Source organism: Dipteris shenzhenensis, chromosome 1 (assembly GCF_047967505.1).
Source record: "Dipteris shenzhenensis isolate YYH24624 ecotype China chromosome 1, Dip_SZ_1.0, whole genome shotgun sequence".
In the NCBI taxonomy this organism is placed as follows: Eukaryota; Viridiplantae; Streptophyta; class Polypodiopsida; order Gleicheniales; family Dipteridaceae; genus Dipteris; species Dipteris shenzhenensis.
In genome coordinates, this window is record NC_141596.1 from 66,443,478 (window position 1) to 66,469,392 (window position 25,915).

The 25,915-nt window shown below is 45.9% G+C and overlaps 1 protein-coding gene across 3 annotated transcripts in view; it reads left to right on the top strand.

Moving 5' to 3' along the window:
* Positions 1-25,034, top strand: part of LOC147906243 (endonuclease/exonuclease/phosphatase family protein) — a 105,331-nt gene extending 80,297 nt beyond the window's left edge. For all 3 annotated transcript variants that reach the window (XM_087377374.1, XM_087377383.1, XM_087377389.1), the window contains 2 exons: positions 23,403-24,340; positions 24,562-25,034. In XM_087377374.1, the coding sequence (XP_087233500.1) occupies positions 23,403-24,340; positions 24,562-24,630 (1,007 nt within the window). In that variant the 3' untranslated portion in view covers positions 24,631-25,034. The remainder of the gene's footprint in view (positions 1-23,402; positions 24,341-24,561) is intronic.
* Positions 25,035-25,915: the final 881 nt, after the last annotated feature.

Here is a 25,915-nt window from a genome sequence, read left to right on the forward strand (position 1 = left end):
TGGATACATTTTACTATTCTGGGTAACCATGCCATACCTAGCTAATAACCCTTCTTTACGTGTGTGTCCACTAGTGTGGTGTCCACTACCTTGTGGCCTCTAGCCTAGCTATGCTACTTCCCACTGAACCCCGGCTAATGGACACTCACCATTGAATACTTTATTGATTTTCTTCCTAAGACTGATCCCTTTACGATCATCCTTCCTAAGTTTGATCTTTTACATGCCCATTTGGTCTTAGCTCTCACTATGTTTCTAGATATATCACTGTCATAACATTACTCCGCCCTTTAAGAGAGTTTTCATCCTCGAAAACGGTCATCAAGAATGTGTTTTTTAAATGTAATGAAGGGGGGAAAAGGGCTAATTTAGAGGCCCTTTAGACGCCTTTAAGGTGGGAAATGTGGAGGGCCTATAAGTCCCCATCCACCTCTTATTGTACACCTTTTGATGTGACATCTAATCTTATCTCGCACCTTCTTCCTCCTACGTGCTGCCTTCACTCTCTCAGCCTTCCGCTCAGCCTCGCCTCTCCATCGCCCAGCCTTCCCTCCACTCAGCCTCTCCACCTGCTCTCTCTCCGCTCCGTTGCCTGCTAGCCTCTCCACCGGCTAGCCTAGCCTAGCCTCTCCATCCGCTAGCCCCCTCCGCCTACTAGCCCCTCCACCTCCGCCTGCTTATAGCTCGCCGTACAGGGGGGGTTCTCATCAGCTAACCCAGCCTCAAGCTGAGCTGAGCCCCTGGGTAGTCTGAGGTGTTAGCTCAAATAAAGGGGTCGCTGATTGTGCAGGTCCTTTTCAATATGGAGTTTCTGAAAACGAAGCTTTTCCCATCGACTCCAACCACCAAGAAGCCATCCTACACCGCCATGGCATCGACGCCTTCCCCCTATGCTTTGACTTATCACAGATTTCAAAGTAAGCTTGATCCACACGAACGGATTTACTTCCTACAGCGATAACTCAGAGATGCAAAGCTCCGCATTGCTTCTTTGGAGAAGAATGAAGAATGAAGGCAGACAAGAGGTAATACAAGAAGTCCTACAGCAATGCAACACCGCGGCTCCGACACCATAGCGTGTAGTCAAGGTCCAAGAAATGGTCAACACTCAGCTCAAATCCATGGGACATGAAATTACAGCAGCAATACACAACAAGATCGACAAATGTGATCTCTATACTGAGGTAAGAGAGCAGCAAAACATAGTAAGTAACAAGAAGATTTTACGCATTGGAGGATTGCAAGATAGCCCCTCGCTTCCTCCCTCACCCTCACCCTCACCCTCAGCCCCTCCCCCTCCCCCTCTCTTAGCCCCTCCCTCCCTCCTCCTCCTCTCCCTCTCAGCCCGTCCCCTCCCCTCTCATCCCGCTCCCCTTCCGTGCCTCTCAGCCGCTCCCTACCCCCGCCCTCTACCCCCACTCCCTACCTCGCCCTCTACCCCGCCCTCCACCCCGCTCGCTACCCCCGCCTTCTACGCCGCTCCCTACCTCGCCCTGTACCCCGCCCTGTACCCCACTCCCTTCCCTCCGTCTCTATCCTGCCCTCTACCTCTACCCCGCCCTCTACCCCGCTCCCTTCCCTATGCCTCAGCCTCCCTTCTTCCCTGCTCCCTACCCCTCCCGCCTCTTCCTCCCTTTCCTCTACCCTGCTCTCCTCTACCCTGCTCTCTTCTACCCCGCTCCTTATCCCCTGCCTCAGCCCTCTCCTCTCCCCCGCTCCCTACCCTCCACCTCATCCCTCTCATCTACCCCCCTCTCCTCTCCCCCGCTCCCTCTCCCCTTGCCTCAGCCCTCTCCTCTACCCCCTTCCTCTTCCCATCCCCTTCTTTGCTTCTTGTCTCTCCCCTCTTTCCTTCTCCCGCAGTGCTTTTTGGAGCGGACGGAGCCTCAAAAGTGTTCGAATCGGCTTCCTTACCTCGATTGGCAATGGATATTCCGTCAGCCAATCCTATTCCACCTCCGCCAGTCGCGAAAACTATTACATTTTCTGAAGACGAGTTACAACAGCTCAAGAAGGACGTAGAGATTGAATGCTCTACCACGTTGATCGCACGCATCTTCGAGTCTGACCCTTCTAGATCCCAAGCTAGAGACTGGATGCTTGCGGCTCTTCCCCCAGACCTCACTCCACGACTTTTAGATGTTCATCTTTTGGGACGAGATTTTTTCCAGGTTGTCTTTGACACTCCAGAGGCTGTGAGCATCGTGCTCAAAGCAGAGTTTTTACACCTGGGACACAGGAAGATTTTCTTTGATGCCTTCATATTAGTTTCGACCTAGTGGAGGCAAACAAGGAAAATTTTTCGCTCTTCATCAAATTTCCCGGGCTTCCCGAGGTTTACCATCGACTTCTTTCTATTATTGGGGAGCATTTCGGCGTGGTTGTTGAGATCCCACCCTCCTTGGGTTGTCGTTGACTGCAGCAAAGGCAACCAAGGGTGATGGGGTACCTAGAGTTAGGGTCCTCCATAGGGATCCTAAATGATGGACCATGTTATGCTTCAGCGCCTGGATGGTTTCTTTTTTCGCCAGAGAGTAGAGATTGTAGGCAGGCAGGACCAGTGCAGGATATGCAGGACCATAGGACACTTTGCCAGGGATTGCCCCAGGAAGAAGAAAAGGCCCAAGAAGCCCTCTGGTACAGCTACCGCTCCACGGCCTCGACAGGGGGTGGTACAAATCCAACACCTGCTCCTCGGCCTCGACAGGGTGGTCCTCCTCAGGGTGGTACTACAACTCCTACTCGCCAGAGTGCTCCTCATCGACTGAGCGCTCCTTTGGTACCGCCGCCTTTTGCCTCGGGTGCCTCACGACCTTCAAGGGCACCCGCCGCATACCATCGGTTCGTGTGCAGAATCCACCTTCAGTTCACGAGGATGCACTAGTTGTCTCTGATTTAGCTCAGGCTGTCCCTCCAATCTCACCTCACATAGTTCGAGACGCTTCAGCTTCGACCTCCTCCTTGGTTGCAGCTTCTCTCCTGGACCCAGCGGGTCCACCTTTATCTGGCTTGGTGCCAGATACTCTCCCCGAGTCAAGAGAGATCTCCGCGGTCATGCAGACACAAGGTCATCTTAAGCAGTCCTCACTTCCTCCCTTGGATAGGGGGAAGGGGATGGTTTACACTATTGATCCTCTTCCCTCAGAAGGTATCCTTCGCACTCTGGTGTCTGGCCTGATTTACAGGAACTTTGACAGATGCTTCGGATTTCACAGAGGAGGACTTGTGCCCTCTACTTTTGGTGAGCAAGTGATTGGGTTCCCTGTTGACAGGGCTTCTTCGTCAGGTGGCAGGGTTCTTTCTCCTCGAGCAGGAGGTCTTCCCCTGTTGAGGGGGTTGTTTCCGCCACTAGGTCAGGTAAGGTGTTCCATTCTACATCCTCCTGTCGATGAGGATTGTTAGCTGGAACATACAGGGCCTAGGTGGCATCCCACATCGCCGCCGCAGACAGTTGATCCGGGATCAGCTTCATCCAGGTGTTACTGGTGGTTCCATTGATGTCTTATTTATTCAAGAGCACAAACAGAATTCTAGGGATTGTCAGGCAAGTTGCTTTCCGGCCGTACGTTTTGGTCGCCTGCCTTGGGCACTAGGGGAGGCACTTCTATTTCAGTTTCACAGTCGGTTCTCCCCTTAGTTGTTGGACACGGAGTCATTATCCCCTCTAGGGCTCAGTGGATTATTCTCTTGATTGGAGGGCGTAAGGTTGGTTTCCTTAACCTGTATGCCTCCAACATTAGAGGGAAACGTGTCATTATGTGGAAGGATTTACTCTCTTGGGCCCCCATTGCGGATTCATGGGTGATTAGAGGTGACTTTAACATGATTGTGTTACCGCCAGACAAAAAAGGGGATAGAGAAGGAGGACTTCACTCTTTGGAGAGAGCAGCTTGGGATGCCTTCCTTTTTCACTACTGTGGCAGAGATACTTGGTTGGACGATGCCATTCTTATTCAGCCACAGTCCCTCATGTTCTCTTGGTTGAACAGAAGGTAGCAGATGCCTATTCATGCACGCATTAACAGATTCTATGTAGATGATTGGGCACTAAACGGAGGTGGATCGGTATGCATTGTTGCTGGAGTTTCCATCTCAGACCACTTTCCTGTTGTGTTGGCTATCTCAGAGCCTCACATGAGAGGCGGTCTGCCAGCATCAGGATTCCAGATGCCTTGTATACAGAGGAGGACCTTACAGAGGCAGCCCTGCAGATATGGGTTTCTCATGTCCAAGGTGGGTAGCCATCTCCATCACATGTAGCTATTGCCGCCCTGTCTGGTATTAGCGACTTTTACCACTCAGTTGCTAGTACCAGGAGACAAGATATTCTCAGACGTGAGATTGGTGCTCGCGAGGAGTTGGCAGCTTTGCAGAGGAAAGAGCAGAAACGGCCTTCAGATGCTTGGATTCAGGAGCGCCTTGCTGCAGCAAGGGCTCATCAACAGACATTGCTTGATCAGAGAGCAGAGTATGCCTTTCATGCACGAGAGTCCTTATGGATTCAGATGGGTGGCAGAGTCAATAAACACTTTTCTCTGCTCTTGGCCCTAGACATAGTAGAGAGAGTGTATCCCAGTTTATTAATTGACATGGGGTTTTACAGACAGATCTAGATGACGTCATGCGCATAGCTTCGGATTTTTATGCCGCCCTTCTTACTGCGGATCCTGGTTATTTGGCAGAGCATCCCTATGTTGGTGAAACCGGATATGCATGTTTTGCTTGATGCACCTTTCACCAACACAGAGTTCAGGACTGCACTTTCAGCCTTTCTCAAGGGCAAGTGCCCAGGTTCGGATGGCCTCACCCCTTCTTTCTTCATTGCATTTTGGGATATGATTGGAGACTACATTACATCAGCCCTGTAGGGCATTTGGGACTCTGGCGAGATGCCCGGGTCGCTTACAGAGGGTCTCATCCACCGTATCCAGAAAGGAGGTTGCAGAAATTTAGTGTCCCAGTGGAGGCCTATCACACTTTTGGGGGCATGTTACAAGATTCTGGCCAAGGCAATCAGCCTCCAATTGCAGCCCCTTCTCCTAGATCTTATACATGACACTCAAATGGGATTTGTGCATGGCAGAAGCATTTTTTATAACATTTTCTCATTTTGGGAAGCTTCAAAGTGGGCCATGCAGAGCGGCTAGAATCTAGCCATTCTACTCTTGGATTTTGAGAAAGCTTATGACAGAGTAGATTGTGGTTTTTTGGAGGGCACCCTTCTACATTTTGGCCTTACAGATGCTTGGATCAGAGGTGTTTCCTCTTTGTACAGATCAGCCCACAGCCAGGTACTTATTGGTGGGGTAAGGGGTGAGAGATTTCAGATTTTCAGATCAGTCCGTCAGGGATGCCCCCTCGCTCCTTTTCTTTTTTTGTTCGTGGCTGAAGCTATGGATATCTATATTAGATCTCAAGCTGACATCTTTGGGCTAAGACTTCCCATCAGACGGGAAGAGGAGCTACTTGACAGTGAGTTGGCAGATGACACGGCAGTTTACTTGGATGCCACACCATAGACGCTCACTTCTTTCAGGACAGCATTGGATTTATTTTGCTTGGCAGCAGGGGCGCAGATAAATTGGCATAAATTCAATGGCTTTTGGATCAGTGACGAGGACACTCCAGATTGGGGGCTTGACATAGGTTTCACTTGGGTTAAGAGGGGTGTGCCAGTTAGATATTTGGGCTGCCAGGTCGGCTTGGATATTTCCTCCACGCAGCAGTTTGCTTCCATGTTGGAGAGCATCTGGAGGCAAAACGCTGATGATTTCGAAGTTCTTGAAACACCAAAGCAAGATGTTCCTGGTGCTCTTCTTCTGTCTTTGAAAAGACTAGGATATCATCAAAGAAAGTACCCGTGAATTGCTTGTACTTTCGGAAGATGCGATCCATCATTCTATTGAATGTGGTTGGAGCATTTGTCAACCCAAAAGGCATCACTAGGTATTCATACAACCCGAATGTAGTGCGAAAAGCTGTCTTATGCACATCTTGTGGTTGTATTCTGACTTGATGATAGCCACTCTTCAAGTCTATCGTGCTTTGCTCCTCTGAGTTGGTCAAGCACATCATCTATGCGTGGTATCGGAAATCTATTTTTGATGGTCATCTTATTCAATGCACGATAATCAGCGCACATTCGAAAAGAACCTTCTTTCTTTTGTACTAAAAGTACCGGTGAGCAAAAAGGAGATGAACTGGGCTGAATCAACCCTTTGGACAGCAAGTCCTGCACCTGAGCCATAATCTCCACTCTCTGAGTCGCACTGACCCTATAAGGTGGTCTATTTGGTGGCTCACTACCAAAACTCAGCACCCTCTCAGGTTATTCTATCGTTACTTCCTTTCGATGGAACCACGGTGTACCAAGTACAATATCATGCTGCTTGAGATGAGAAATTAAGAAGTCCTCCTGATCTACATAGCTCTGCACATGGACACGAAGCTTTCCAATCAAAGGAGTAACTTGCACTGGATTCCCCTGGAACATTTGATCAGCATCAAGAGCTCTGCCTAGCTCTTCAGTTTTTATCCCTAATCTCAGGGCTAAATCTTCAGATATGAAATTGTATGTAGTCCCTGGATCAAATAGGATTAATACTTGCTGATCTCTTACCTTTCCCCATGATAGCAAAAGCTCTTTTCCTTTGGGTCTGAGGTACTACCCAAAATATCTGGGACTGCTCCCACCATTGGTCTCGGTGGTACTTGTGGCTTATTCTGCTCCTTAGAACCCGAAGGCTTTTCAGGACACTGGGCAGCCATATGCCCCTCTTTCCCACATCTAAAGCATTTCCGATCTCTGCAGAATTCAGCTATCTGTTCAGGAATGAATAGGGATTTTCCTTTATATGACTTTGAAAGCTGAGTACCTCTCGGCTTCTGAGGCTAAGACAAAGAGAGTTCAGGAAACACTTCTTACCTCCTGACGAAGCATCCCGAGCTTGGGATCAATATAGGAACCTTCGTCAGAGAAATTTATCAGTGGCAGAATACACTGATAAGTTTCGAGAGAGCGTAATGAAGGTTGACGAACCCCTGCCTCAATCAATCCAAGTGAAAGATTTCATATTTGGATTGAATGATCGAATAAAAATGGAAGTTCGGGCTAAGTACGCGAACACGCTAGATGATGCAATAGCTATAGCCCTGAACTACGAGGATGCCAAGGGCAGCAAGCCAAGTGGGTTTGCACAGGTCGGAACCCAGTATGGGTATCCAAAAAAATCTGGGTTTAAGAAGAAGTGGGCTAGTAGAGGGAGTGGTTCGCAGCCGAGTGGTCAAGCCAAGCAGGCGAGACCGGCTGAAACTCCTAAACCAAGTACCACCATTGGAGTGAAGAGGAAAGTAACTCCAATGGCAGCCCGGGCTTGGTCTAAATCTCCCTTGAACCCAGAACAGCGGGAAAAAGCGAGGAGAGAAGGCTTATGCTTTGGTTGCCTTCAACCTCATCAGTGGAGAGATTGTCCACGTAATAAAGATCGTCGGATGGCTGAGATGGTGATCTCAGAGTGCGACGTGGAGATGCAGGGAAGTCCCAAAGCGGAAGAGATGCAGATTCAGCTAGCGGGATCTTCCCAGAGGTTAGTACCTTGTTTGTTCTGTGTGTGTGTTACTAAGTTAGTGACGAGTGCACCTGATAACATCCTATCTAAGCCCGCAGCAACGGGGTATACAGCCTTCACAATGATACGGAGTTAATCAAAATGAAAGGGCAAGTGGCCAGTCATGATGTCATTGTGTTGTTTGACTCAGCGTCAACTCACAATGTGATTAACTCCAAGCTCGTGAAGAGGCTAAAATTAAAGACAAGTCCATCAACACGGCCGATGGAAGTTCAACTGAAGTATGGGACCAAAGGGTTACCCAGTTAGAGCTTCGGATTCAGGACTATGCTGAGAAGCTTGATTTTGAAATAACCAAGCTTGCTCATGCGGATATAGCCCTGGGAATGGCGTGGCATTCTAGGAAGAATCCAGCCATTGATTGGAAAAAGCACGTATATCAATTCAAGATGAATGATGTGCTTTATGTCTTGCGAGGTGAAAGAGATATACCTCAGGGACCGTTGGTTTCCGTGATGGAAATCAGAAAGGCTCAAGTAGAGTTTTTATACCTTTGCACAGCATCGGTAGAGTCGATGGATAATTCTTCGACTAGCACTGATGTTACGCAAAGTGGTGAGATGGCCAAGCTGGCTGATCTTATAACAGAGGAGTTCTCTGAATGTTTTAGGGATGAACTACCTTATGGGTTACCTCCAGAGCGGAAAGTTCAGCATAAGATTGAGCTGATCCCGGGGGCAGAACCTGTAAATAGACCTCCCTATAGAATGAGTTTTACTGAAGAAGCGGAGGTACGTAGGCAACTGGAAGAATACCTCAAGTTGGGGCAGATTCAGCCAAGTTTCTCACCTTTTGCTTCACCAGTGATATTAAAGAGGAAAAAGGATGATACGTTTCGCCTCTGTATAGATTACAGAGCATTGAATAATATCACTGTTAAGCACAGGTATCCGATGGCTCGGATTGATGATTTGCTAGATGCATTACATGGAGCCGTGATTTTCAGCAAGATAGATCTTAAGTGCGGCTATCATCAGATCCGGATTAGAGCCGAGGATGTGCATAAAACCGCTTTCAGGAGCAGGTTTGGTCATTATGAGTTTTTGGTAATGCCCTTCGGACTTACCAATGCTCCAGCGACCTTCGTCATGCTTATGAACGATTTACTACGTCCGTATATCGGAAAGTTCGTAGTACATTTCATAGACGATATCCTAATATTCAGTAAGAGTGTTACTGAACATCGTGAACACTTAAGGATAGTGTTTAGTACTTTGAGGAAAGCCAGTCTTTATGTGAATAAAAAGAAAACTATACTATGTATGGTTAGGCTTGAGTATTTAGGGTTCATAATTACTCTACAGGGGGTAGAAATGGATCCGAAGAAAGTGGCTGCGATACTAACTTGGCCAATCCCTCAGAGTCTGACCGCGTTGCGATCATTCTTGGGATTTGTCCAGTTTTATAGAAGGCATATCAAAGGATATTCCGGAATAGTATCGCCATTGACTGATCTGACCTCCGGAATAGTATCGCCATTGACTGATCTGACCTCAGATAAAGTACCTTTTGTTTGGGGACAGAATCAACAGGAAAGTTTTAACACCCTAAAACAAGCTGTGGTCTCAGGACCGGTGTTAAAAATAGTTGATCCCCAGAAACCGTTGTTCCTAGAAACCGATGCAAGTGGCATTGCGGTAGGAGCAGTCCTCCTTCAAGAGGGAAGGCCAGTAGCCTTTGAAAGCAAGAAGCTTTCTCCCTCTCAAAGGAATTGGCCAACTCATGAATTGGAGTTGTATGTTGTTATCCATGCTTTGAAAACATGGAGGCATTATTTGTATGGTTCAGAGTTTTATGTGGATGTAGATCATGATACTCTGAAACATTTTTGTAAACAGCCTGACTTGAGGGGCCGCCAAGCTAGGTGGGCAGAGCTCATGCAGGAGTTTAATCTAACGATTCGGTACCGAAGAGGAAAAGACAATAAGGTTGCTGATGCGTTGTCTCGCATTATGCACAACCTGAGTTTCACGGTATTAGAGAGTGCTCTAATGACCGAGATCAGAGAAACTCAAAAGGTGGACGAGTTTGTCCAGAGCTTATGGCCTAAGGCTCATGTGTTAAAACCCGGGGAAAATGAAAAGGATGACCTGGCATCCAGAAAAGGCCAAACTTATGCAAGATATGCCATAAGGGATGGTATGCTAGTTAGAAATGGCAAGGTTGTAGTACCTGGTCAGAATGATCTCAGGCGGAGAGTCATTCGACAATGCCATGATAGCCCGTGTGCGGGACATCCAGGTGTCGAGAAGACCTATGATCTCGTGAAGCGAGATTTCTTTTGGCCAAAGATGAAAAAACATATTCATGAGTATGTGACACGGTGTTTCTCGTGTCAGGTAAGTAAGGCCGAGCGGGTGAAGCCACCCGGACTTTTACAGCCCTTGGAAATACCACTAAGAGAGGGGTGAAATGTTGCATTAGGAAGGCCCTATATGGATGACATGTGGCATCTAGATCTATCTAGGGATTTGGGGCTTGCTAAGGCTAGAGAGAGAAGAGAAGGATTTGATTCATGTAGATTCATGTAACGTAGCTCTCTGCCTTGCTTGGAGCCTTAGCATGAATTGGTTGGGAGGAGAATCATGGTGCTACTCCCGTGATCTGCAGTAGAGGCTAGATTAGAGAATTTAGGTGACACTCCGGCTACAGGCTGGGCAGATGCGGCAGCAATGGCAAGTGATGGCGCATGTCTGGATGGAGCGGCTACCTCCAAACGAGATGATACACTTCTTTACGACGTGCAGCCAGCAGCGTAGAGCTGGGCTGAGCAGGGCAAAGCCGAGCATCAGGCTCCACGCTCAGCAGCTTCACGAGCAGCAACAGCAAAGGCACAGGGCTGCAAGATGATAGCGACGTCCACGAGCTCACAGGTTGTGCTCTGATACCATTTGTTGGTGCAGAGACGAGACACACGAGGAGAGAGCAAGCACAAAAAGCAAAATGATTGATAGATTAGATGTGACTAAAGTCACATCATATACATGGATAGGGTTGTGCTTGCTAAGCACACCCTGCAGTTCACATGGAAGTGTGCCTGCCAAGCTCGTGGGAAAAAACCTCCACTAGTTGGAGTAAAAAGTGCCCCGGGCCTACACCTAAGGTGTCACCCTACACTCCCAACACATAGGTGCTAACAAATGTGATGTCTCTAGTGCAAAGTAGCAAACCGCTATAAAGAGATCAAGGATGGTGAAGCGTATGGAGGAGGGCAGTTACTTGGCAGCACCAAGGAGGGACCACTTCTTTCGCATGGGAATCTGTGGCTGCTGGAATGACCACCCGGGTGGGGGGGCTTTTATATGAGAAAGAGACGTGAGGTGTAGGTAGGGGCCCTCCACTTGTTCCACATGATTGTGAATGTAGGACATGTGGTTCCGTGCTTCCAAGCCCTCTTCTTGTAAGGTTGCTTGGGTGCTTCAGAGATTTTCAGGTCTTTACTGTTTGATTCCCTTTATTTTTTTCAATTGTGCTGTCCAATGAAAAGTTCGCCTTCTTGAGCTCTCCAACACGGTGGCCTCAAATTCCAAAAGCCCCAAATTGAATTCATTACTCTATTTTCTAAAAAAGTACTAATAGAGAAAATTTAAAGTGCAATTGAGCTCCAAAAATTATGCACCACCTGCGCTATGAGTAGCTCCAATGCCTTTTTATTCACTCGGGGGGAAGCCTATTAGTGCAAACATCAATGGCCAGGACTAAAATAGCATATTGGAAGACTAATCCCTGCCACTCCATGTTCTTTAAAAGCTTCTTGATGGTGCCTTCTTCTCATTGTAAATGACATTTTGGTAAAGTATTATGCCAATCGCTAAAATAGCAAGTGAGCATTCTATGGCCAAACTTATTTGTTTTTGGATGGGTGGATCTTGCCACCTTCCTTCCTTGGACAATAGATCTTTTTTCAGAAAAGCCCTAAATTTTGCTGAAATTTTGCAAATGTGACCCAATCTATGCAAATCTGACTCAATGTCCTGCAAATGTAACTGAATGTCCTGCAATCTGACCCAATGTACTGCAATCTGATGCAAAAACAGCAAATTTGGCAAAAGCCCCAAATTTATTTAGGGCAAATAGGCCAAAAAGAGGGCAAATGTGGGAAAGCCCCAAATTTTGCAAGAATCTCGCAAATGTGACCCAATGTCCTGCAAATCTGACTCAATATCCTACAAAAGACTCAATGTCCTGCAATCAAGCTGTACAAAGAGCTCAAGTACAACGTACAACTATACCGTCAGCTTAAGTACTGGTGTACGGCTGTACGGACGTACGGTGTACTATTGAAGGTACGAGCCTGTACGGTGGTTGTACTGTGTACCACTGAAGGTACGAGTACGGCGAATGTATGGCGCAAAGTACAGAGCAGAGTATGGGTACGGCAGATGTACGGAGCAGAGTACGGGTACGGCGAATGTACGGCGCGAGTGCAGTTGACGACTCACTGAAGGTACGGCGAAGTGTACTGCGATGCACGACTACAGTACGGCGTACGGTGACTTCCGTACGGCGACCCTTGATGCGCAGGTACGAACTGAATGTACGTATGACTCTGAAGGTACGACGGAGCAGATAGCGCTGAAGGGCCTCGAACCAGATCTGGGAATGTACGCATAAACTGTACGGAAGGTACAGAAGGTATGGACTGTACGACGCCTGCTTGTCGACCAGCAGGGCAGAAAAATCTCCAATGAGCAATGGAGGCTCGGGGCTGAGGAGAGCTGGAGGGCTAGAGCAAAACCTGCTCTGATACCACTGAAGGTGTGAAGTGAAGAGAGAGAGTGAGAGTGCAGGTACAGGACGAGTCGAGGAAGAAGTCACGTCAAACTTACATTGATGGATAAGGTTGCTAAACACAAGTACAAAGTACTTGTATCTAGGCCTAGGACTAAGTGTCCTAGGTGTCACATAGGACTAAGTGTCCTATGTGGCATAGAAGGCACTAACACTATAAGTGCCTACACTTATGCCTACAAGGCACACACCATGGCCTATAGGGCATCACTAGAACCACCAAAAGATGGCCTACAGTAATGCCAATCACCAGCTGGTTGCTCTTCTTCTTCAGGAGGAGCAAAGTCGTGTGAATCGCAATGATTCTATGACTAGTGATCAAGCCTTTGCTGCCCAGCTCAAACACAAAGGCAAAGGCAAGATTTCAGCTGGTAAACCCTCTCATTCCCATGCTGATCATTTACATGTACCTTTTCTTCAGGGGATAATAAAAAGAAGAAGAGATGTAACTATTGCAGGAAAGCTGGGCATGATATTTATGAATGCAGGAAGCACATTGCATCTGAAAAGAAGAAGAAAGAGTCTGGTCTTGCAGTATTTGGTTCTAGTGCAAAAGATCGACATGAGTCGGCTAATTTTGCATAAGACCAGCATTGGGCTTTCTTGGTTAAATGTCAATATAGTGCATCACTAGAACCACCAAAAGATGGCCTACAGTAATGCCAATCACCAGCTGGTTGCTCTTCTTCTTCAGGAGGAGCAAAGTCGTGTGAATCGCAATGATTCTATGACTAGTGATCAAGCCTTTGCTACCCAGCTCAAACAGAAAGGCAAAGGCAAGATTTCAGCTGGTAAACCCTCTCATTCCCATGCTGATCATTTACATGTACCTTTTCTTCAGGGGATAATAAAAAGAAGAAGAGATGTAACTATTGCAGGAAACCTGGGCATGATATTTATGAATGCAGGAAGCACATTGCATCTGAAAAGAAGAAGAAAGAGTCTGGTCTTGCAGTATTTGGTTCTAGTGCAGAAGATCGACATGAGTCGGTTAATTTTGCATAAGACCAGCATTGGGCTTTCTTGGTTAAATGTCAATATAATCCTGATGTTCATGATGCTTGTATGGCAGTTTCAGATGTTCATGATGCTTGGTTCTTTGATAGTGGTGCTAGCAAGCACATCACTTCCTGCCGAAAGTTATTCAGCTCATTAGAGCATACATCTTAGGGGGGTAGTGTCACATGTGCCAATAATGCATCATATACCATGAAAGGTATTGGGCAAGTTGCTCTTGCTTCTGTCTCTGGTGCTATTGTCACTCTAGAGAATGTGCTTTATGTTCCAGGCATTCGTAAGAACCTCTCATTTCTATTTCAGCCATCGCTACATGTGGCTTTCAGATTCTTTTTTATGGTGTTAGGTGTGCAATGTATGATGCTACACATGCCTTTACCATGGTCTTTTTTGGCACATTGACTAGAGGTCTTTATCGACTTGATGCTTATGACAGATGTTTGGATGATGATGCTGCACGTGCAGATGCACATGCCTTTGCTCTTGATTCTACCATGGCAGATACTCATTTGTGGCATGAGGGGTTTGGACACCTCAATTTTGGAGCTTTGGTGAAGTTATATAAGGATGGTATGGTTGTTGATCTTCCCAAAATGCATATGCCCTCAAAGCATGTTTGTGAACCATGTTTGCTTGGTAAGATGCACCGTGCTGCATTTCCGAAGGATGGGAGAGTCGGTGCTTCGCGCAATGCCATTACTGATGATATGACTATGTACTACTTAGCACTCCAAGCAGAAGTTTTAACCATAGGTGGGAAGTACATGTTCCAATTCTAGCTAATTTGTCTAACAAAGCCTTTTGCAAAGGTTTTGTGACATCCTGGATGGCAAACACCATCATACCCATTCATAGGGTAGGGGATCCCATGGATGCAAGTAATTTACCAAACTATCACGGTTGGTCACTTGATACCCAAGGCTTATGGGTGAGCTCTTGCTGAGAGCACGGGCATGTGAGCAGCTAGATAGGCAGGTTTCAGACAAGATCAATCCACATTGAATTGCATCTTTACCCTTAGTGTGAGGAGACCTGACGATGGAAATAGAGACTATAATGCTGCTTCATGGACTTCCAAAAGACCTTTAATTCCGTACCATAAGCTCACATCATCTTAGTTGGGATAACCTGGGCCACCTCCCCACCTGTGAGTCTCCAAATAAGGATGACATTGGGAAGGTGCACCATCAGGGTCTGAGAGCTGCCACGGGTATATTTGGGCTGCCATGTGGGCAGCATGGACAGCAAAGGAAGCTGTCAGAAGACTGCGACAGAGGCAGCAGCAACAGCCTGGAGCCTGCAAGGACAGCTAACATGGCTGTCAGAACCAGGTCAACGACTGCAGACATAGTTTTTTACAGGTTACGGGAGCAGTGTGGAGCAGAAATACAGATTGGGGCAGGCAGGAAACGAGCTGCAGACAGGTGGCTGCCAGGCATCAGGTTTTGGCAGACCTGTGTCTGCAGAACTGGGTCTGGCCAGTCTGCAGACTGATCAGACTGTTTCCGAAGGCTTCCAGATCCTATATAAAGGCCCCAATGTGGGGCAGTTCTTATTCATTGTCCAGGGTCTCTGGTGCCTTACATTGGGCTGCCTACACAGCAGCAAGGAGTTCAAGAATACCCATAGCAGGTCCTCATATCAGGCTGCCATACAGCAGCAAGGATAGCAGGAATCAAGGGACAAATGTGCCTTACCATTGGCTGCAGACGGAGGCAGCAAGGAGCTCAATGATCATGAAGCAAAGAATGCCTCACCATTGGCTATCCACAGGAGCAGCAAGGAAGCATGTTTGTAGGGCATAGCCCCCCAAAGCTCTATGAGAGCACGCAGGCTGACAGTCTTTTAAAGGTGCCATGGGGAGGTAGGAGAAAAGTTCTGTAGTGACGGGTCAATTTGCATGGTGCTATCCACAGGAGCAGCAAGGAAGCATGTTTGTAGGGCATAGCCCCCCAAAGCTCTATGAGAGCACGCAGGCTGACAGTCTTTTAAAGGTGCCATTGGGAGGTAGGAGAAAAGTTCTGTAGTGACGGGTCAATTTGCATGGTGCCCAGAAACTTTGCGAGTCCATGAGCTTATCTTCTCATTACACAAAAACTTTTCCGTTCCAGCACTTCATCTGCCCATTTCTCAGACATTCTGCCACTCATGCAGTAAATTCCACTCCTATTCAGTGAGTCCATGTTAAGATCCTTTTCTGCCCTCCTGTACAATTCAGGCCAATCCTTCCCTGGAACGGTTGCCACAAGATTGAAGATTCTGTCGCTTTGATTGCTCCTGCCAGTTGAGCCTTTGCATTGAGTTTGAGTCTCCAACAACCCTCCAAATTTGTAATGAACTGCTAAATTAAATCTCTACAACACACACATTCCTTCCCTACAGCTTCTCCTCAAGCTCAGTTCATGACAGTGGACTTCTTTTGCCTATGGCCTCATACCTGCTGCCTGCCATCCGATGTTGTCCACAAAATACTCCTGGTGACTAGCTGACAATTGCTATACTCCATTCACCTCGAAGTAGCTGACAGTTGCTGTGCTCCATTCACCTCAAAAGCAGTTGAGACTGTTGGCTATGGCAGGCAATGGAAACTCAGAAAAAGAGTGATAGAAGGCCAAAAACAAACTGCTGTATTGAAAATGCTGCAACAACAAGTGTGGAGGCTCAAGGGTGAGCCAACATAACAAAACCCTGCTAACTGCCCTAACTGGACTAAGTGTCCTAACTGACATAGGTGGTACATGTACTAATTGTACCAATAGTCCTAACTCACCATAACTAGGCCTACAAGGCACATACCAAGGAATAAGTGGCACCTATGGATAGCCCATAGAATGGCCTACAAACCCCCCTCCATGGTATGGGCTGAAGTATCCTAGACATGGCTCAGGACACCTAAATATCTAATGTCATGGTTGCACATGTTCGTCCTGTAAGGATATAGCAACCTATGAGTATACAGAGTACCATAGATCAAGTTACAAAAGGTACTAAGTTTAAAGCTTGCCGAAAAGCCTCAAACTTAGGTCGAGGTAGAGCCTTCGTAAAAAGATCTGCCAAGTTGTCTTTAGTGGGAACATAAGACAACTGAATATCACGTGCTGATAATCGCTCTCTGACATAGTGATAGTGAACCTCAATATGCTTTGTGCGAGCATGGAAAACATGATTCTGTGCAGCAACCAAAGCACTCTGACTATTAGTGAAGATGACGGTAGGAGCAGTCTGGCATGCATAAAGATCTGCAAGTAGCTTCTGAAGCCAAACACACTCCATTGTAACTGTAAAAGCTGCTCTGTACTCAGCTTTATAGCTAGAAGTAGCAACTATACTCTGCTTCTTGCTGATTCCTGAACCAAGAAACAAATGAAGTACCAAGTATCAAACAGTTGCCACTGTGTGACACACGAATATCCGAACAACCAACCCAATCATTATCAGTGAATCTATGCATGACAAGTGAAGTATCAACCCCATAAAGAAGGCCTAAATGCTGTGTGCCTTTCAAATATCTGAAAACACGCTTCACAGCATGCCAATGGTGCGTAGATGGGCTGTGCATATATCTGCTCAATTGTGAGACAGCATACTGTAGATCAGGTCTTGTATGGCATAGGTAAATCAAACAACCAACTGCGTGTTGATAGAGAGTGACATCACATGTACCTAGAAGAGAAGTGAAAACCAGGCTCTAATGGTGTGGATACTGGCTTGCAATCCTCAAACTGAAAAAGCTGCAAAAGCTGTCCAATGTACTTGGATTGTGACATCAAAATGCCCCCCTCACTGGTAGCAAATTGGATGCCCAGATAGTAGCGCAAAAGACCAAGATCAGACATAGCAAATGTCTTCTGCAAATCAAGCTTAAAATCTGCAATTTGTTGAGCATGTGTCCCAGTCACAAGCATGTCCTCCACATGAAGCACTAAAATCAGCAAATCTGACCCACGCTTGCAGATGTAAAGGGTAGCCTCTGTAGGGCTGTTCTGAAAGCCAAGCGTGAGCAAATGAGTATGAATCCTAGAATACCAAGCCCGAGGTGCCTACTTTAATCCATAGAGGGACTTTTTCAAGCGGCATACCTTGCTTTCAAAACCTTCAACCTCAAAGCTAGGAGGTTGGGAAACATAGACCTCTTCCTGCAAATGCCCATGAAGGAAAGTTGTCTAGATATAAAGCTGATGTATCTCCTAATGAAAGTGGGCAGCAGAGGCAATAACAATGCTAATAGTATTGATCCTGGAAGTGGGAGCAAAGGTCTCCTCAAAGTCAATGCCGTGTTGCTGAGCATAGCCCTTAGCAACAAGACAGGCTTTGTAACAGTCCACTGAACCATCAGCTTTCCGTTTAATTTTATAAACCCACTTAGTTCCAATGGCATTCTTGCCATGAGGCAAATCACACAACTCCCAAGTGTTATTCTGATGGATAGAATCCAATTCAGCTTGCATAGCCTTCAACCAACAATCATTTTGAAAGGCATCTTGATGACATAATGGCTCTTCATTGCATGCTGTAGCAACCAAAACATAAGCAACAAAACTAGCATGCTCTTTTTGGACAGCTGCTCTAGTACGGGCTGGCAGAGGAGTATCTTGTTTGCTGTCTTTTAATGTGTCAAGGAGCCAATGGGGGACCTTTTTGGGCTCCTGGATTTCAGCTCTTTCCTACTAGAGAGCCCTGTGCAAATGTTCCTCATCAATGAGAGGCATATCAGGTTGAATATCTGGCTGCACATGTGGCTGCAAATGACCAATAGAGGGAGGAGGTACAACCTCAGAGGGAACATCATCCTAAGCATCGGGTGGAAACAAAGGAATCAAGCTGTCAAAAATATATGGGGCATCAACAACGGGCTGTTTTTGACAGTCCAGCAAAGGCATAGTGGAAGATTGATCAAACACAACATCGCGACTGACAAAACACTCGCTCGTGCGGGGCTGATATAGCTTATAGCCCCTGCTCTTTGAACTATACCCAAGAACCTGGCCATCTCCATCACTGACCTATTCTTCCGCTCAGCCACAGGATTCTATTGAGGAGTATAAGGCACAGTGCATCGATGATGTATGCCACGTGAAGCCAAGAAAATAGCAAAGTCCTTTGACATGTATTCACCCCCTCTATCTGTATTAAGGTGAGCGATATGCAGCCCACTCTCATTCTCAGCCAAGGCAATAAAGTGCTTGAAGCATGAAGAAACTTCAGATTTGGATTTCAAGGCGAAAATCCAAGCGTACCTGGTGAAGTCATCAATAAGAGTGACAAAATAATAGAAGCACCCAAGACCTACAACCCTCATGGGTCCACAAACATCACTATGAACCACAGCATCATCATCATCATTAACGAGTCAATCACCATCAAGGCTGGCTGGCTTTGGTCAATGCAATGCGCTCCCACAAGGGTATATGTGTGTCAAGGAGGTATTGTCACCACAATGTAAATATCCTAAGTCAAAGTACAGTTGACCATTTATCTGATCATAATTAAAGAGTTTTGATATGTGTTAATTATGATTAAAGAGTTCTTTTAATGGTCAAAGATACTTGACTTTGGTCGAGTAAGCCTGACTTCGGTCAGAGAGACTCGGTTTATTACCAAGAGGGTTAACTGCGGTTAACCAGAGAACCACAGAGCTAACTACGGTCAGAGAGTGTTGACTTCGATCAACGAGACTTGGCATGCGCCAAGAGGGCTAACTACGGTTAACCAAATGTGCCAACTTTGGTTGGAGAGACTTGACTATAATTAAGGCGCCTCAACCCTTGGTCAAAGCCTCTTAATTATGATCAAGAGTGTTGACTTCGGTCAACCAGAGAATAAATATATATTTTTATATTTGTTATGTGTACACATGTGTTCAGTGGGGACGCCCACCGTGACTAGAAATAGTCCACAGTGTGTTATTTGCATGCAAAGCGCTAACAATTAATGGGTGCCATGGTAGTGGGCTTTAATTAATTGTTGCAGGTACTAGAAAGAGTTATTCCTAAGCGCAATGGAGCCTAACAAGAATCTATGAGGCGGTTCGCGTGACCAAGTGCTTCGAAGACTCCAGAGTTGCCCTTAGTGACATGTTATTAGGAAAGTAATGTAGAATTTGACAAGTGGCTTGTTGCCAAGAAAGAGAGCCTAAGAGCTCATGTAATTTCATTCACGTTTTTTGGTAGAGACAGCTCTACGTTGAACTCTTGCACTCGACTCTACGCTGAACTCTTGCACTCGATTTCTCTCTTATGAATAAAAACTTTCGGGGGGTCCAGCCCGACGCTTTGTCCTGGGTCCTAGTGCATATGTAGAGAGAGGGAGAGAGGGAGAGCTTGTGAAAGAGTAAAGTTGAGCGCAGGATTTTAACGTTGGTTTCTGAAGAAGGTTTCGTTGGTATCAAAGCGAAGGCTCATAGCCTTCTCAGGCTGTGACGATCCAGCAAGAGAGTAAAGATTCGACGTTGATTCTGAAGAAAGGATGGCGTTGGCCCAAGAGGTGGCAGTTGGAAGGTTTGGGGCTTCAAGTGTGAAGGGACAGGAATGCTTACTTCGAAGCCTATGAATGCACGAAAGCCCCTAAGTCCAGACTGATCAGTTGTGTAAAGGAATTGCCTCAAGCACGAGTGTACAAATAGGCGTCAGTGACCATTGCGGGGAGCAATACCAAAGATAGTTCTCTGTGAAGAACTCTACTGAGTGTATACTTGATTCCCCGTGAAAGGTGTCGCTCCGCCTGGAGGGGTCTACGCAAGCAAACGTTTGATGGCAAAAGAAACGACGAAGAAGATCTTGACGGGATGCCTGACAGCGCACATTTCACGGAATAGAATAGGCGTTAAGGGGCTTGCAGGAGTGAACACTGCTCGTGGGCGATGAACAGAGCGATAGATTTATTGTGTCCAAAGGTATTTATGGGTGGCGTTTTTTTCGTCAATGTGTTCCGTTGGGTGGACCTCATCAAATCATGAGCCATAGCCACAACTACACATGGTTTGAGCCGCCATCGCCATCGCTACACAGCTTGGCTCCCCATCGCCCGTCAAGGAGACCAAGCGTTGCTTGAGCTTCCAGAAGGCTGCAGAGATGATGACGTGGCAGATTTGACATGTGGCGCTGACATGGCAGGAAAGGTAGCCAGCTGACGTGGCACACGTGTGTGACCTGACGCGTGGTAGTGACGTGTCATATGCTGACGTGTCAAGTTGACAGGTGGCAGGTGACGGGTAGTGAGGACACCAGCTGATGTGGCAGTACATGTGGCAGCCACTTCAGATGCTGACATGTAACTCTGGTTAGTTAACCCCAATCAGAGGTCCAGTTAGTTGGCCCAACCAAACCAGACTGGTTAGTGAAACCAGGTTTGACCAACTAACTCTGGGTATAGTTAACCAGACTATAGCTGGTTAACCAGACCACAGTGGGTTAAGGCTGAGTTGGGAGCCAACCAAACGAGACCAGAACAGAACCAGTCTGGTCAGTTTGACCAGACAGTAACCATCTAGTCACAGACTAACCAGACCAGAGCCAGTTAGTCTGATTAGTGTAACCAGCCAGTTACCCATTCAGTTACTATCTCAAAAAAAATTAAAAACAGTTGCAGAGACAGTTCTGGCCATCAATTTTCACATATCTGTCAGACTTTTACTGTCAGAAAAGCAGTAGAAAAGCAGAGAAATTAGAGATTTGCACAAGTAAAGGAATGCATGCCTTTGTGCTCTAAAAAGGGAATCAGATGCTTTCTCAGTGTCATTTGCAGTAGCCAGAAAAGGAGCATACAGTTTTGAGTTCATGCCTTGAGTTGACAGCCCGTTACTGGTACAAGTTGTGAATGCAAGACACCTCTTGTTGAGGTACTTTCTCTTTGAAAAGCAAAGGCTGCGTGCATTAGTTGCTTACACAGTGTGTGTGAGAGAGTTGCAGATCTCAGACAAGTTGCAGAGATGGCTTCACAGCAGCATGCCCAATCATCGCATGAGGGAATGGCAGAGTCTAACCAGGTACAGCAGACTGAAGCTTTACAGATAAACAAAGAGAATTCCTACAGAGAGTCGATTACTGAGTTGAGAGAGGCAACAAGCGATCCCTTGTTTCGCAAGATGGTACAACCTCTTTTTGAGGGAAAGCCAGAGAAGCCTCCCTTTGGAGCAGATCAGGAAGAAGTGGTGGTGAGTAAAAAGTGGAAAAGTGTAAGTCCTCTTCCCAAGAAGAAGAAGGCGAAGCATCATCACAGTTCATCTAGTTCGTCTTCATCTTCTAGCTCTACCTCTTCATCCTCGACATCACCTCCTTCTTTGGGATCTTCAGAGTCAAAGAAAAAGACTCGTACTAGACTAAACAGTCTGCAATAGCACATTGAGGACCTCAAATAGGAAAACCAGCAACTCCGAAAACTCATGGAGGAGCTAAAAAAACGTTTAACAACACTAGAGGACCAATTCAACAAGCAGCAGGATCAATTCCACAAGCAGCTCGGTTCTCATCTTCTTGAAGGACTTGGTAAACAAGTTGTCATGGATGAAGTAGTCAAAGCTTGCAAGGCTTCTCGAAAGATCAGAGTGGGAGGACTCCCGGAAGGCTGGTACAAAGAGGAGGATTCTTTTAGTGAAACTTTAGCAGAGATCAAAGCAGCAATGCCTAGCATTGAATGGATGGTTGATGAGGATGATGATGATGATGATGGAGCATGTAAAATACGACACTCTAGAGGACATGCTATTATTACGATCAAGTCACGAGATCTACGGGTAAAGCTTCTCCGCCAATCTTACAAGTTGAAAGGGTCTAAGGTATGGATAGCTGAGGAACTGAATGCAAACTCGGTTGAAGAATAAGGCAGCAGAACTAGCCAAAGTCAAGGCTGCTAGGGGGACATGGGAAGTATACCATGAAGGCATAGCAATTATGAAAGACTTTAAAACTAAACCAAAAGACTCTCAGTCTTAAACTGATGTATTGCCAATCATGGTTATCAGAAACTATGTAGGTGCTCTAAATAGCTGGAGCTGCTTTTTGCACTCCTTGGGAGCTGCCATGTGCCCTCCCTCAGCAGATGTACTAGATGGTTTTTCCCTGTCCGGTCTCCCGTGGACATTAATAGAGTTACTTTCTTTATTTCTTTCTTTCTTGTAATCAGTTCTTGGATTCTCAAGTAGCAGCTGAGGGCTGTGGAATCTTGTACTTGGAATCACTCAAGAAATAGAGTTACTTTCGGGGGGTTCCATGCCGAATTGGTTATGGGCCCTTGTTCTATGTGCTATGCTTGCAATCTGTGGATTTTCTCTCCCATTCCTGTCTCAGCGAATCGACCTTGCTTGAAATGAATTCCGAGCTCATGAGTTTAAGTTATATGAGTTACAGTTATATTGGCTGTCATTTTTCTTTCCATCTTGGATTCCTCCAAGGCTTGCCGTTGGCCGGCCTTTAGCTCTTCCATGCATAGTTATAAGTGTGTTCTCATCCTTAAGTGATTTCAGTGCCATAGGTTCGGATGCCAAGGGGATTCCTTGTTTGCTGAAGTGCCTTGCGGAAGCTTGTTCCTCAATTATTTTCCTAAAGGCCTTCTAGAAGCTCTTCCTTTTCAACCTTGGAGGGGGATGGGCTCATGGAGTCTCGTGTGGCCCCTTCTAAGCCCTTTCTAACTCAAAATAATACTTACTCCTTAACCTAATTCATCCACTAACTTTGCTAGGTTCTTCCTTTCTATTACATGTGCGGAGTAACATAAGAAGTGTGCGATCTGAGCTGATAACAAAATGCCGAACGGTGACAGAAGCATGTGCTTGAATGTCTCAAGTTTTGTTTCTTCTTTGTAAGTCCAGTTTGTGTTTTATAATGATTAGCTTAGAAGTTTTAACAAAACCAATGAATTGATTTGTTCGTTCATATCTTTGCTTCGTTTTCTCAAGGCTATTCAGTGCTCTGCTCATTAGCTTGGAACTTATTCAAAGATGAGGAAACTAATTAGTGCTGCTTCCAGCAGATTCTTTACTGCAAAAAAGGTCTGTTGCTGGTTATGAGAGTGAACCAGGGAAAAAACTGTGTACTGGAGTGTCTCCTGAAACTGAGTTTTCTTTTGTGGAAAACACGCACAACAATCTGAAAGAATCAACTACTGCCAAGTTGGTTTCAAGGAAGGAACACAAAACTGTGTACCAGTGTAACATGGTGGGAAACACTCTCAAAAAAGAGCCTTGTGGTCTACACAATTTGATTCCTCAGATGAATGATAATGCAAATTCGTCCCAATGCAAGAAATGTACACGTGCCATTTCCATGCCAACTAATCAAGGCTGTTCTGGGAGATCCACAGCTAATCCAAAGCCACAAAGCTCACAAAAATTTAAGAGCAAGGGAGTCCTGAAAGCTTGCCAAACTAGTTTGCGGTCATTTTTTGAACCAAATTCAAGGAAAGGTAGTCTTACCACAGACGTCTACATGAGCCAACCGACTGATTGTGGAACTCCTTCACCATCCTTGGAGGAAAGTACTACAAAGCTAGAACTTGAAGCTTTGGAATTTGACACTGCTAGAACAACGAGCACCCCATTTCACATGGATCTTGGTGTTGAGGTTGGGGATGGTGATGCAAGGCCCATAATTTCCATAAACACTGTCAACATGCGGGAGAGCTTTACTAGCTTTGCTAAATCACAAGAGTCAATTGTTGTGATGAAAAATGCACTAGGTGCAGATATGAGTAGCAAGCTTAATGAGAAGGTTGTGGAAAGCTCATTGACTGCCTCAGAAAAACTACTGTCAAATCTGCAAGCAGAGAAAGCACAGATGGAGTGGAAAAGAATACATGAATTGATGGCACGCCGTATTCCAGTATGTGGTCATGGCGAGCCATGTGCTGCACGAATAGTCAGGAAAGGACCCAACATAGGGCGTGGCTTTTATGTCTGTGCACGTGCTCAGGTACGTTTTCTTTCATTTTGCCATGCCTTTTCTCAATTGACAAAAGTTTTGAGGACATACGATAATGGCAAAGACCTTAAGCACTAATTTGTCTTTCTCCTCTCGGAATTTTGAAAAAATCTGAGCAACTTTCAATGCCTTTCTTCACGTTGCTTTTTCTTTAACACGGAGGGCAACATTATTTGGCACTTGATGTCGCAATTTACCATTTTTGTTTTCAGGGGCCCGCCTCAAATCCAGAAGCAAGGTGCGATCATTTTGAGTGGGCATCAGAAAAGGGAAGGAAATAAAAAAGCGAGCTGCTGTATATTACAGAGAGTTGGAGTGGGTCGTTTCAGACACATTGGAACATCACCCTGCATAGTAATATTTTGTGGCCATATGTGTAATCATGTAAATTATAGCTCAAGAAGGAATGCAATTACGTGCAGATGCCTATCAATATGGACAACTTGCTGATTTTCTGGTGGATAGTAATTGCCGAATCTATGCACAACGGGCTACAATTAGGCCTGCATTTGTGCTCAATGCTGTTTGTTTTGACGAGCCCTGTGGTTCGTAATAATCATCAGGTCCCTTTAATTTGAGAGCAAGATTAGCATGCAGCATAGTCTCCCTTTGAGGCATTTGGATACTATTGGATATGGAATATTCTTCACGGAAGTGTTATAAAAAAGAAAAGGCGTCTCCATCATGAAAGCAAAAGTTCATCAATCACCTAGGTAATTCCAAAGCCTTTGTGTGTTCTCCATTGCTAATATGAATCAAACCTATATTATGGGGTATGTAACTCCGATCATGAGGATCAATCTCCAAACGTGTAGCTTTGTAGTAATTTTATGAAGCTTCTGCATATTCTTCTTCGGATTGGGCCGACATTCGTTAGGATTGCTCACTCAGCATGAATGAGCTCCGCTTCAAAACCGTACTTGAGATTCTCACCTCGAGACCTTGGCCACGAATGGCTGAAGATATGAGTAGAATGGATTGTAGAGCCGGTGAGGATTTGAGTTCTTAAGAAGAGCCGTATGAGGGGTGTAGGATAAGAGTGTTTGTCGGGGTGATAATAGAGTTTTATATGATAAATGAATTTTATGGACTTCTTTGACTTACACAAAATTAGTTGATTAGCCAGCTATATAATGTAATCTTCTTGAACACTAAACATTGGCTTAGGTCTCGGAAGTGGTTGCTCTGTTAAACTAGAGTGTGGACTCAAAAAGCCCCCGTCCCACCCCCACATGGGGACGTCAGTTCACCTCCACTTTGCTAAGCACAAGCTTCCATCCATAGTCTGCCTATGCTGTCTCTCATACTAGCCTAGCTCCTCTCTCCATATGGTTCTGTTTCCCATAGTATGCATACATAAGACTCCCAACTGCCAATGCATAAGGAACCTTGTCGATCATGGCCCTCTCATCTGATTTGGGACATCTACCTGACTCAGTTTCACAATGGAGTACTTGTTGCCTTTCCCTCCTCTATATTGAAACGCTGCAATACTTTTGTAGCATACTCCTTCTGTCAAAGCCAAAGGAGTTTCCTATTCTAGTCACGCGTGATGAGCATACCAAG